The sequence below is a fragment of the Marmota flaviventris genome, chromosome 16, assembly GCF_047511675.1.
Source record: "Marmota flaviventris isolate mMarFla1 chromosome 16, mMarFla1.hap1, whole genome shotgun sequence".
NCBI lineage: Eukaryota > Metazoa > Chordata > Mammalia > Rodentia > Sciuridae > Marmota > Marmota flaviventris.
In genome coordinates, this window is record NC_092513.1 from 13,396,369 (window position 1) to 13,408,628 (window position 12,260).

The 12,260-nt window shown below is 35.0% G+C and overlaps 1 protein-coding gene across 1 annotated transcript in view; it reads right to left on the reverse strand.

Annotated features, from left to right (window-relative positions):
* Phlpp1 (PH domain and leucine rich repeat protein phosphatase 1) overlaps window positions 1–12,260 on the reverse strand; it is a 223,769-nt gene that overhangs the window by 110,292 nt on the left and 101,217 nt on the right. The window contains exons 2-3 of the mRNA XM_027949099.2: window positions 6,928–7,124; window positions 355–480 (exon numbers count right to left, since the gene is read on the reverse strand). Of these exons, the coding sequence (XP_027804900.1) occupies window positions 355–480; window positions 6,928–7,124 (323 nt within the window). The remainder of the gene's footprint in view (window positions 1–354; window positions 481–6,927; window positions 7,125–12,260) is intronic.

The following is a 12,260-nucleotide window of genomic DNA, read 5'->3' on the forward strand; positions in this document are numbered from 1 at the left end:
CAATTCTTGAGCATTCTGTGGTTTTATAATTGTCCTACCCTGGGATAATCCTTAAAATACTTTCAATGTCATGTTTTGTTTTGTTTTTATCTCTAACACTAGTAAGATAATCAGGCCAGTCTACCCAATGAATTTTTTTTAAAGTATAAACATAACCTGACAATAAATAAATAAATAAAAACAATTTTTTAATGAACTACTTTTCAGCCACAATTGGCATTTTAAAAACTAAAAATTGCTAACCACTGGCAATATCCAGGGGGAAAAATTCTGTATGTTACTATATTTTGAAACTGACAGAAATTTTGCAGAAAGCAAAAAATTGAACTGATTCTTGGGTAGGTGTTTGCTTACCTTAGAGACTTGTCGCAGCCACCTTAGGTATTCTGTGAAAGTATCAAAGCAAATGTAGTAAGTCTGGCTTTGGGGTCCAGAGGAGCTAAATGCTAAACAGTGCTGGTGCTTTTTGACTTCTTCTACCTACAAAAACAAGCAGAGAGGCAAAAATAAATTAAGACAGCAGAACTAAAGACATTTTACTAACTACCCCTTGGATCAGGGGGCCTACACAGACTTGCATCTTTCTCCTTGTATGTTCCTTTTATTGTTTAAAACAACTAAGTTCCTGCATCTGACAACTAATTTGAATCACAAGGAAACCAAAAATGGGAGTTGAATCTTTATTAGCAGCCATGCACACACCTAGAATCCCAGCAATCAGGGAAGCTGAAGCTTAAGGGTACAAGTTTGAGGCAGTCTCAGCAACTTAAAGATCTTACCTCAAAATAATAAAAATAAAGGCTGGGGATGTAGCTAATTCGTAAAGCACCTCTGGGTTGAATCCCTAGTAAACCACACCCCCAACAAAAAATTTTATTAGATTTCCCCACCATGGTGAAATTTTCTTCTTCTTGTTTAAAAGTAGTACAAGTCTCCCTGATTCTTCTATATCCTCACAATAAGGGATTGGGGTTCTTATTTCCTCTTAGGAGAATTTTTCCTTAGGGACTTTGGCATTACTCTGAACAAAAACTTTTTATAAAGAGGTCCTCAAACATGTTAAGGAAGTTCTTAAAAATTTAATGTGAAACTGAGATTAACCTGATAGAAAAATCCCGTGAAAGAACTTTCAAGTTCTAATAATGCAGTAACATAGTCAAAAGAACCAAACAATAAAGTCACATGATCTTACATTACAAACTCCTGTGTTTTCTTTACAAAAAGGACCATAAGCCAACTCATACAGAATATGTTGAACGATTTCAAAAAGGCCATTATCACACAGATTATTTTCTCAAACCAAAATAAAATTAAATTAGAAATCAATAATAAAAAAAAAACATTTAAAATCCAAGTATGTTTAGAAAATTGACTTCATGCTTCTACATAACACATTTTTAAGCTATAAACTTCTAAGCATTCTTAGAACTAGACAACTATAAAAATATTACTTATCAAAATCTATGGAATGTAATAGAAGTTGATATGTGGAGGGAAATTTATATTTCAAAATACTCATGTTGTTAAAGAGGGCAGAAAATTAATTTGCTTAGCACAGATCTGAAGAACCTGGAGAGTAGAAATCAAAGCCAAAAACTGGAAAAACTCAAACTAGAATGAAGGTGTTGATAAAATACAGAAACTGGTGAAGTGAAAAACAAATGTACAACTGAGACCAATGAATAAAACACTGATTCTCTGAAAAGACTAATAAAATTGATAAATCCTCTGACAAGTTCTATCAAGAAAAAAACGAGAAGAGTCATAAAAAATATTAATATCAAAAGGGAGGACATGGCTATAGATTCATCAGAGATTAAAAAGAGATTATAAATAATTTGTGGCAAATTCTTAGAAAACAATACACTTTACCAATACTAAATTGGGGGAAGGGGCTAAACAGTTCATTTAAGAAACTGTATATTTTTACAAATTTTTTTCCTCAAAAAAAAAAAAAAAAAAAAATCAGGCCTAAATGGTTTACAGATGAGTTTTACCAAAATTTCAAGAAACATCATTCCAAGTTTGTACAAACACCCACCAAACAAAAAATGAAGGCCAACACCCACTCTATGAGGTCAGAATAACCAAAACCAGATCAGAACAGTCACAGAAAGGAAAATTAATGGCAACCTCTGTCATGAAGACTTATCTTAAACAAATGGTTGCATCAGAATTCAGTAACAGAAAAATATACCAAGAACATGTTGAATTAACCTCAGATAAGGAAAGAAAGCTTAACATTACTAGCACTCTAAAACCATTAATCACATTTACATACTGAAAAAATCATATTATCATCCCTCTGGTGGCAAAAAAAAAAGCAGTTGATAAAACTCACCACCTGTTCATCATCCATTTTAAGAACTTCCAATAAACTGAGAACGTAAATGACTCATTTAAACTAACCTAAATAGTTATCAAAATCCCAGGTAAACATCAGTGTTAATGAATGAGATATCCCTCTTTGGCCAGAGATCATGGTGCTTACCTATAATCCCAGCAGCACAAGCTTAGGAAGGAGGATCCTAAATTCAAAACCAGCCTCTGCAATTTAAGGAGGCCCTAAGCAATTCAGTGAGACCCTGTGTCTAAATAAAATATAAAAAAGGACTGGGGATGTGGCTCAGTGGTAAAGCACCCCTGGGTTCAATGCCTGGTACCAAAAAAACAAACAAACACACACACACACACAAAAGGTGAGGGTGGATGGACATTACTCTTTAAAATCATCAATAAAACAAATATCTACCGTTTCTATTCAACATTCTATAAGACAGGACAAAAAAAAAGAAAATAATTAAAATTGCATTATTTGAATATGTAAGACTAGCTACATAGTAAACTCAAAAGAATTTATGAACATTCATTAAAAAAACAAAAATGTATCAAGATGGCTGGATATAAGATCAATATTCAAAAATTAACTATATCTCAAGAAAACATTTTTTCAATACCACTTAAACTAATCTATAGTGACATGAATCAGGCAAGTGGTTTCTTGGGAATGGAGAGTAGTAGGAAGAAGTAGAAGGAAGGAGATATACAGAGACACAAGAAAATGCTGGAGAGATGAAGGATATTTTCACTATACCTTGATTGTGGTAATGGTTAAGGGGATGTGCATACCTATCAAACTGTACTCAAGGGAGTTTACAGGTATCATATTATCATCAAAATGTGCAATTTATCGTTGTCATTAATACCTCAGTAAAGTACTGGTGAATATGTAGAAAAACAAGAACACCTGTACATAATGTAAAGATAAAATTATACAATAACCTTGGAAAACAACTGGGTATCATCTTGTAAAAGTAAATATGCACATGCTCTACAGCCCAGTAACTACACTCCTAAGTATCTACCCCAAAAAAGTATTTCTCAAGGAGGTCATTATAGAATTTCTCGAGAATAGTTCTTCACTGTGCCTTGTACAGGACTGTCTAATATTTGCATGGCATTTTAATCTCTAATCCCCTGCCCTTTAAGTGCTTAGAATATCGATTGCTGCAAAGATACTAGTACTCATGGGGCACTCTACCCACTTTTCCACATTTCCCAGAGCCGGCAATAAAGGTGGAATCATGTAACTAGTTCTGGTTGACAGAAATGACTTTTGCATTCAAATATACAGGAGTCGATGAATAATACCTCAGTCACCTCTTTCTCAGCACACATCACAAATGTTAAATTACAAAAGAACAGACTTCTATCAAGTCTGGTCCCTGCATAAGTGTATGAAAAGGGAAATCTCCACTTCCCAACTCTACCAATTTGCAATGGATATATAATGTCAATGAGAAGTAAATGTTAAAAATCACCAAGATGAAAGGAAGCAGGCAAGTCCATGGCATAACCTAGTCCCATATTAACTGATATTTTTATTGTTCAATCTTTTGACCATCAAAAACACTCCCACATATTACCAAATGTCCCTTGGGCACAATAATTCTGCTGCAAACAACTGCCTTAAAAAAAAAAGTACTTGCATACCAGGAGGCATATTACCAAAAGATTATGTCAATGGCACTGTTGATAACAAAAACTTGGAAGCAACCATCAGCAGGAAAATTACTTAAAAAACTAGGGGATGTTTACAGAGTGGAATTATGTAGAAATGAAAACCACATCAATAACATGAAATCTTATTTATGAAATATCATATTGAATGAAGAAATTCAATCACTGAAGACCAAAGTATGATAACAATTTTATTTTATTTTTATTATTGGTACCAGGGATTGAACCCATGTACTTAACCACTGAACCACATCCCCAACACTTTTTATTTTTTATTTGGAGACAGGGTCTTGCTAACTTACTAGGGCTAGACTTTAAAGTTGTGATTCTCCTGCCTCAGCCTCCAGAGCCACTGGGATTACAGGTATGCAACACCAAGCCCAGCTTATAAAATTTCTATACAATTCAAAACAAGAAAAATATAGTAGAATGATAAATTTATGTATGGCCACACATTCTACGACAATAGGTACTGGAGTTAGGGGAAGCAATGGGACAAATGTAAAGAGAATACAAGTAAAAAAAAAAAAAATGGTATTCAGACTACTATAATTTCTAAATTGAGAGACAGATTAACAGTTACTCCATTTGTTATGCTTCATAATTTAACAAATATTAAAGTATTAATTAAAATACATTTTCTAAAAATCTATTTTAAATTCTCAAGGACAAATTAAACATACCATAAATGCACAATGAATAAAAATGTATCTTTATTAAACAAATGTTTTTCAACAACTAAATTTTGAAAGCTTTATTTATTTAACAAAACTATCTGTTGTTTGAAAATGCAAATTAATGAGCATGCTTTAGTATGTATAAATGTGATACCACAGCAATTACAGCTAGACTATAACCATCTATATCACACCTTATTTCTAATTCTCCTATGTACAAATTTTTTTAAAAAAGCTCTTCCATTTACCTTCAATTTTTCCTAACAATGAAACAGAATGAAAAAAAAAACAAACAAACATTAATGAAAGTGCAGATTAAAAAAGTGAATTACTTTTTCCCAACTCAGTCAACAGTTTTCAAAGACTCAATTTTAACATACTCAATTATTTTTAAAGGCATAGCATAAAACAGGTTTTACCAGGTTTACATGTGAAAAGAGGAAGCTATTAACTTTCAATTCATTCAATAGTAAAAGTCCATCCAATAACAAGCCTGGGAAAGAGGACAAGTCTCCAGCTCTGAATGAAAATGCTAATTATAACTGGATCTTCTGACCTTATCTGAACATCCCACATGCTTTTTCCGGCCTCTGCCCCTCTTAGCATAATAATCTTTCTCACCATCTCTCTCCTTTATATGTCAAAAGATTTTTTCACCCTTCAAATTCCATCGTTTATTGTTACCTCTTTCAATACAAAATTCCTTATTCCTCACCACAAAATCAATCTTTCCTTCTACTAATCTCCCACAGTGCTTTTCTATTTTTTGCACTACTCTTACACAAGATATTATTGTGTCCATTCTTCATCTTCTGATATGAAATTATAAGCTATTCAAAGGCAGCGATGATGATTGATCCCCTCTCGATATTTCTGGGGTACCAAGCACAGTGCCTTCCACACAGAGGATATTAATAAATAATGCTAATAGCTTTGCCTATGTAAATCCCCAGCATCACAGAGAAGAAACAGCTATATAGAATTAAACATTAAATATGCATTTTAAAATATTGACCTGCAGTGGTAATGTTATGACTAAGTTTTCAGTAATCTATCTAAAGTACAAAAGTCTTAGTAACAAGTTTTAGTCACTAACTTTTCAATGCTCAAAGGAGGAATGCTTTCAAAACAAAAGACTGACTATAATCTAAATATATTTTCAGGCCAAAACCTGTTTTTGAAAATGATCATTTTAGTGTTTTTAGGAATAGAATGTAGAACAGTAGAGGGAGGAAACAACTGACACAGACAACTTATAAGGAAAGACTAAATGCTAAAAAACTTATGAATGATGAGCAGGTTGCTACACAGCAAAACAACAAAACCATTTATTATTATACACATTTAGTCTTACCATCTTCATTCCCCTGGAACAGATCAGATACTTGTCAATTTTAGAAAGGTCAGTACTTTAACACTTGTCTTATTATTTTTCCTCTTTACATTCTGTATCTCCTGCCTCTTTTCCCTTGCCAATTAGGGGGAGGGGAATATGTGTCCCCAAATTTTAATGTATTTTCTCATCCAAAGCTTCCCTCCTACTTATTAGCAGATTATATCATTTAAAAATCAAGAAACACTGACATATGTAATTATGGTGATGGTACCCGCCTACCAAAACTTGGGAATTTATAATAGTTAACATGCCCCTCCTCACAAAAAAAGCAACCAGCAATGTCAGAAAATATGTCAGGTGTATCTGAAACAAGTTAACATTTCAGGTCTAAAATGTGTGACCAGCCATAGCAATAAACTAAAAATGATAATGCCACTGGTCACTGAACAAACAGAAGTAAGGGAAAGTACAATCCTAAGCATTAGAACACTTTAACCTTCACAGGGTATGCTTTCTATTCCTAGGATCAGACCCAGGGATCATTTTACCTGCTAGAAAATATATGCTCAAATATCAATGTCTACTCAAAAAACTATGACTGTATAATCTATAAACCATAACAGTGAAATCTATCTATTTTCTGTCCAGTAGATAAAATGCACTTACTAATGAAGCTAACATTACATGGCCTTACATGAGCCAAAGGCTCCGCTATTTTCCACAACTCCCATGACCAACAAGGCCCACCAGCGGAGCACAACAGAAACAGAGGAAGTCCTCAACTGAATCACACCTCTACTCTTATCACAGAAAGGGCTCCAAGTAAGGTCCTTACTGATGCTGGGAAACCTTTTTAAACTTATTTTAAAAGTATTTTGTTTGCTTTAAACTTACTTTTCCACCAATTAATGGCAGAACGTGCATCTTTCCGGTTAAGCTGTCTTTCACAGATGACACTATCAAGCAGGTCCCACACAGGATAACTTGGCGTCTTGTCCATCGGTTCACTGGCAACTGCATTTTGCCTTTACGGACATTATACATTCCTGAGAGCTGAATTCGTTCTGAGCTGCTGGTGCTGTGAGGTTTTCCTAAAACAAACACAAGCAAACATGTTATTTTTTTTTTAAAATGAGCTTTGTTTCCTCCTCATCCACATACCAGAAATTAAGTGGAAACCATCTTATAACTGAAACAATATGATGGCTGCAGTCATAGAATTTGGGAAGAACTACTACATCTACTCTACAGGTGCACGTCAGTAGCAGATTAAGAGCCTCTTCCTCAAAAACCGAGGAGAGACCACTCTAATGCCTCTGTTTTAACCCAAATTTTATTTTTGTGTATATTCTTACAGTTAATTTTATATTTAAAAAGAGATGAACTCATGATTGATAGATGGCTAGAGTTGATTTAAGTACACCAAGAAGAAAATATCATAGTACAAGATAGGAAAACAATAATACCTAGCTATTCTATGACCATAGGAGAAATAAATTCTCAAAAATAAACCAGAGAGCAACCCATGAAGAATGGGTACCAGGATGCTCATGATTCATGGAGAAGAATACAAAGACTTGGAAATACAGAGAGGCTAAGAAAGATCTGAAGAGACTTCATTTCCCAAGTGGAACTAAATTTGGCAGAACTATATTCAAGCAGGTCCTATCAACTTAATGGGAGAACTACTGTGATTAACATAACATAGTGAAGGAACTGAACACATAACATTAGAAGTAAATACAGTAGTTCTAGCTACTAAATATGTAATATCAAAGAGTATTAAAGCTCCGAAATTAATAAGGGTTACAAGTCCTTTAGGAGGACCCAAGTCAGTGATGTATTTGTCTGGAAGTCTAACTAGGTGCTAAGAGTCAGGAGAAAAAATGAACTCAAGAGAAAGTATATTTTATACTAACATTAAAAAAAAGTTAATTTTTGTCAACTTGGTTTTAATAGATGTCTAATGCCCATAGGAGAGGGAATAAGAAAACCAACAGCACCAAATATAGATCTCAACAAGATTCAAAGATGACTAAACCCACCTAATCCATACCTTTGGCTGAGATTTAGAAAATAACAAAACCAATAGATTTGATTTTTTTTTACTTGTTTCTATTAGTACATCAACACACTTTAAATACTTTATAGTTCATAATTTTACGAAGGCTGGACCAGAATGAAGTATAACAGTGGTAGACCTATTTGAACCAGTAGCTCAGCAAACAACTACAATGCTAGAACTCTCACTAGAAAGTGCTATGATGTTGTCCATCAAATATTAATTTCCCCTTCAAATAAGTAGGAAGCCAGGAGACTGCCAAAGGCTGCCAATGATGGATCAGATAGTCATTCCATAACCCATTCTGCACAAGCTCATTTATACCCAGAAAGGGTGATGATGCCTAGGCTTCCCATCTTACAGCTCCTTCATACACGATAGACTCTTCCTGAAGGGAAAAACTAAGAAAGAAAAAAAAAACTCAGAGGAAAAAATGAAAAGTGAGGGACTAAAAGCAATGTACCACCCATTGGGTTTACAAAATCCAATTTCCCTGACTGTAAAATAAATAACATTCTCTAACAAAGGATCTGATATATCTATCTCCCTCTCCCCCCCCCTTTACTGTCCCCCCTCTCTTACACACACACACACATGAATACAAAGAAGCAGGCATTTTATTTTAGCCACAGAGAATGGCTTCAAGGACACTTCTTAACCTGTCACATTTATGCACATCAATGAATAACTAGAGCCTGAAGAAAAAGAGCACTCAATACATATGGGACAGCCTTTTGATTGTCCAACTCCATATACATCCTAGATAAAGCCCAAGAGCAAATCACCAAACCAACTGAACCTAAGTCAAAAGGCTCTTTAAGAATGTGGATACATCAGAGAGAGACTGGTACTTTATTCCCTCATCAGAAAAATTCCTAAGAGTTCCAGATAGTCCCAGAACCCAATGGTAAGATCAGTCTGTCCTTGAAAAACCCTAAACACCCCAGTCTGAATCAAATCCCTCATCTTGCACTCAGTGACTTTCAGTATCTTTGTTGTCTGTTCTCTCCTTGGGTGTTCCACACACCCTCAGACTCGGCTGTGTACCAGCTGGACTCTGGGGAATATGGAGATGAATGAGGTAATATATACCTGGGCAACTGCCCAGAAGCACACTCCTTTGTGTCAGGCTTCCTTATTCTATGACATTATCTTAGCTCTTGCTGCCAATGCTCAGTTCAGAATAATTCCCACTATCCAGTATGCTAATAAATGCTGTTAACACCAGTGTAACCAATTCCTGCCAGTTTAAGGGCTGGGTCAATTGGTATAAATTTTACTTAAAAATTTTACTTTAAAAATGTTACTCTAATTCCCTACAAGTTGAAGGCATTTATCAGGAGGACAGTTAGCAAAGCAACACTGCAAACTGAGACAAGAGAAAGGATTATGAACAGAGACAGATTTTAAAATGTACTCATATAGTTTTTCTCCTTTATTAACTCACTTGACACATGAAAGACATCTATATTAGTCTATTTTTTAAAAAGATACTCGCTGCCAGGTGTGGTGGAGCACACCTGTAATCCCAGAGGCTAGGGAGGCTGAGGCAGAGGATCGTGAGTTCAAAGCCAGTCTCAGCAACTTTGTGAGGCCCTAAGTAACTTAACAAGGCCTTAAGCAACTTAACAAGACCCTGTCTCAAATTAAAATATAAAAACAGCTTGGGATATGGCTCAGTGGTTGGGTGATCCTTGATTCAATTCCTGGCACACACACACACACACAAAAACCCAGCCCACTTGTAGAAAATGACAACATGAGGCTAGGGGATCACACTAGGCCTCTGGGTCTTAATTACTCATTCAGACTCTCTCCCACACCAAACTGAAACTTCTTACTTATTTCATGTTGTACAATTATTGTTTAGGTGGTGGTAAAGGTATGAAATGTCCACAGTAAGACAGGCCTATGCCAAATGTAGACATTCAAGAACAGCAAAATTGATTAGATTAAGTTTAGAAGTGTATGCAAATATAACAAAATGAAACCCACCATTCTATGGAAATAATATGTACCAATTAAAAAACATTTTAAGTGTCAGGCATGGTGATACACACCTGTAATCCCAGTGACTGAGGAGGAGGATAGTAAGTTGAAGGCCAGCCTCAACAACTCAGTGAGGCCCTAAAGAATTTAGGAAGCCAATTAAAAAAAAAAAAAAAAAATAGAAAGGGCGGGGGATATGGCTCAGTGTTTAAGCATCCCTGGGTTCAATCCCAGGTACCAAAAATAAATAAATAAATAGATTGATTAATTAATTGAAGTCTTTAAAAAAGAAAATGTTATGGCTAGAGATGTAGCTCAATGGTAGAGTGGCTGCCTTACATGCATGAGGCCCTGGGTTCCATCTCCAGTACTGCAAAAAGAAGTAGGTGGGGGGAGATGTTCTGTGCACCAAACTGCTTAGGGCAGTGTTTCTAAGACCAAATTTAACAGAATCACTTGGATTTCTTTCCACTACAGCAGCCCTTCAGATTTGAAACCTTGGTAGCCAAGGTCTGAGAGCTGCTTTTGGTAATCACCATCAAAGACTGGTATGTTTTGTGGCCGTAAATCTAGAGTGATCTGCAAGTTAGTCCCCAAAGTCAGCTCCTAACAGATGTTTTCCTCACACTCATAGAATTCAGGATTTCAATTCTGTCTTCCTCTTAGGTCAGATGCTTCAGTGTTTTTGTGTCATCTAAAGCCATCTGAAAAATATGATGAAAGCTATGGTCTCTAGGAGAAGAAACATAGAAACATGCACAGACATCCAATTTGGCAGATAAACTGACAGAAAATAAAAGATGGTAAAATTACTCAAAGCGAGGGTCTATTCCTATTTCTACAGCTCACATTCCATTAGTTTTGCTATGAACAGTAAATTGTATAATTTTTTAAATTAATTCTTTTATACTTATTTTCAGTGCTCTTCATTTTTTCATACAGATCTAGTTGATCTGGTATTATTTTCCTTCTGCCTCAATGACTTTTAGCATTTTCTATGATGCAGGTCTTCTAGTAATGAAGTCTGTCAGGTTCTGTATATCCAAAAGTCTTCCTTTCCTTTGTTATTAGATTATATTTTCACTGGGTACAGAATTCAAGTTTAACAGCTTTTTCTTTCAGAATTCTAAAGATGCTCTACAATGTCTTCTAGCAAGCACTGATGCTGATTAAGTCTGTTGCTATTCTTTAATCCTTTATGCAGAGAACATTCCCCGCCTGCCTGTCTTTAAGATTTTCCTTTCACAAGTTTTAAACAATTTGATGTTTTTAGCATACTTTTCTTCATGTTCTTATAATTGAGGTTTGTGAAATTTCTGATTTTTACAATCAAAGTTTTAAAAATTGTCAGCTATTACTTTTCAATACTTTTTCTTATTTCATGAGCCTTTTCAGGGACTCCGATTGTATATATGTGAGGCTACCTGAAGTTATCACACAGCTCACTGATGTTCTGTTCTATCCCCACCCCCATTTCATTATTGGTAATGTCAATTAGTGTTTACTAATCTTTTTAAAAAAAAATTTAGTTGCAGATGGACACAATACCTTTATTTATTTATTTTTATGGGATGCCAAGGATCGAACCCAGTGCCTCACACATACGAGGCAAGCGCTGAGCCACAACCCAGCCCCTAATCTTTTCTTTTGCAGTGTTCTTCCTACTGTAAAATCTATCTAGTACATGGTTCATCTCTACAAGTTCAACTTGGGAATATGCCTTTCCTCCCCACATCTAAATATTTTTGTATTTCTCTTTAACATACTAATGTTTTCTTTTATCTTCAAAATATATAGAACTATAATATATAATAACTGCTTAAATGTCCTTGTCAACTAATTTATCATTTGTGTCAGTTTAATTTCACTGAGTTCTCTCATTATGGGTAATATTTTTCACACAACTGATAAGATTTGTTTAGATGTCTTATTAGCTATGAGTTTTACCTTACTGAGCGCTTGATATATTTGTGTTTCTATAAATATTACAAAGCTCTGTTCTAGGAAATAGTTATTTGAAACTGTTTTGGTTCTTATAAGGCTTGCTTCTAAGATTTGCTATGTAGGACCGAGGCAATCTTAAGATTAATAATAATATTAGCGGGCAATATCCCACTGAGTGCGCTACTGCACACCCTGTAATCATAAGGTTTTCCATTCTGGCTAGAAGGAACAT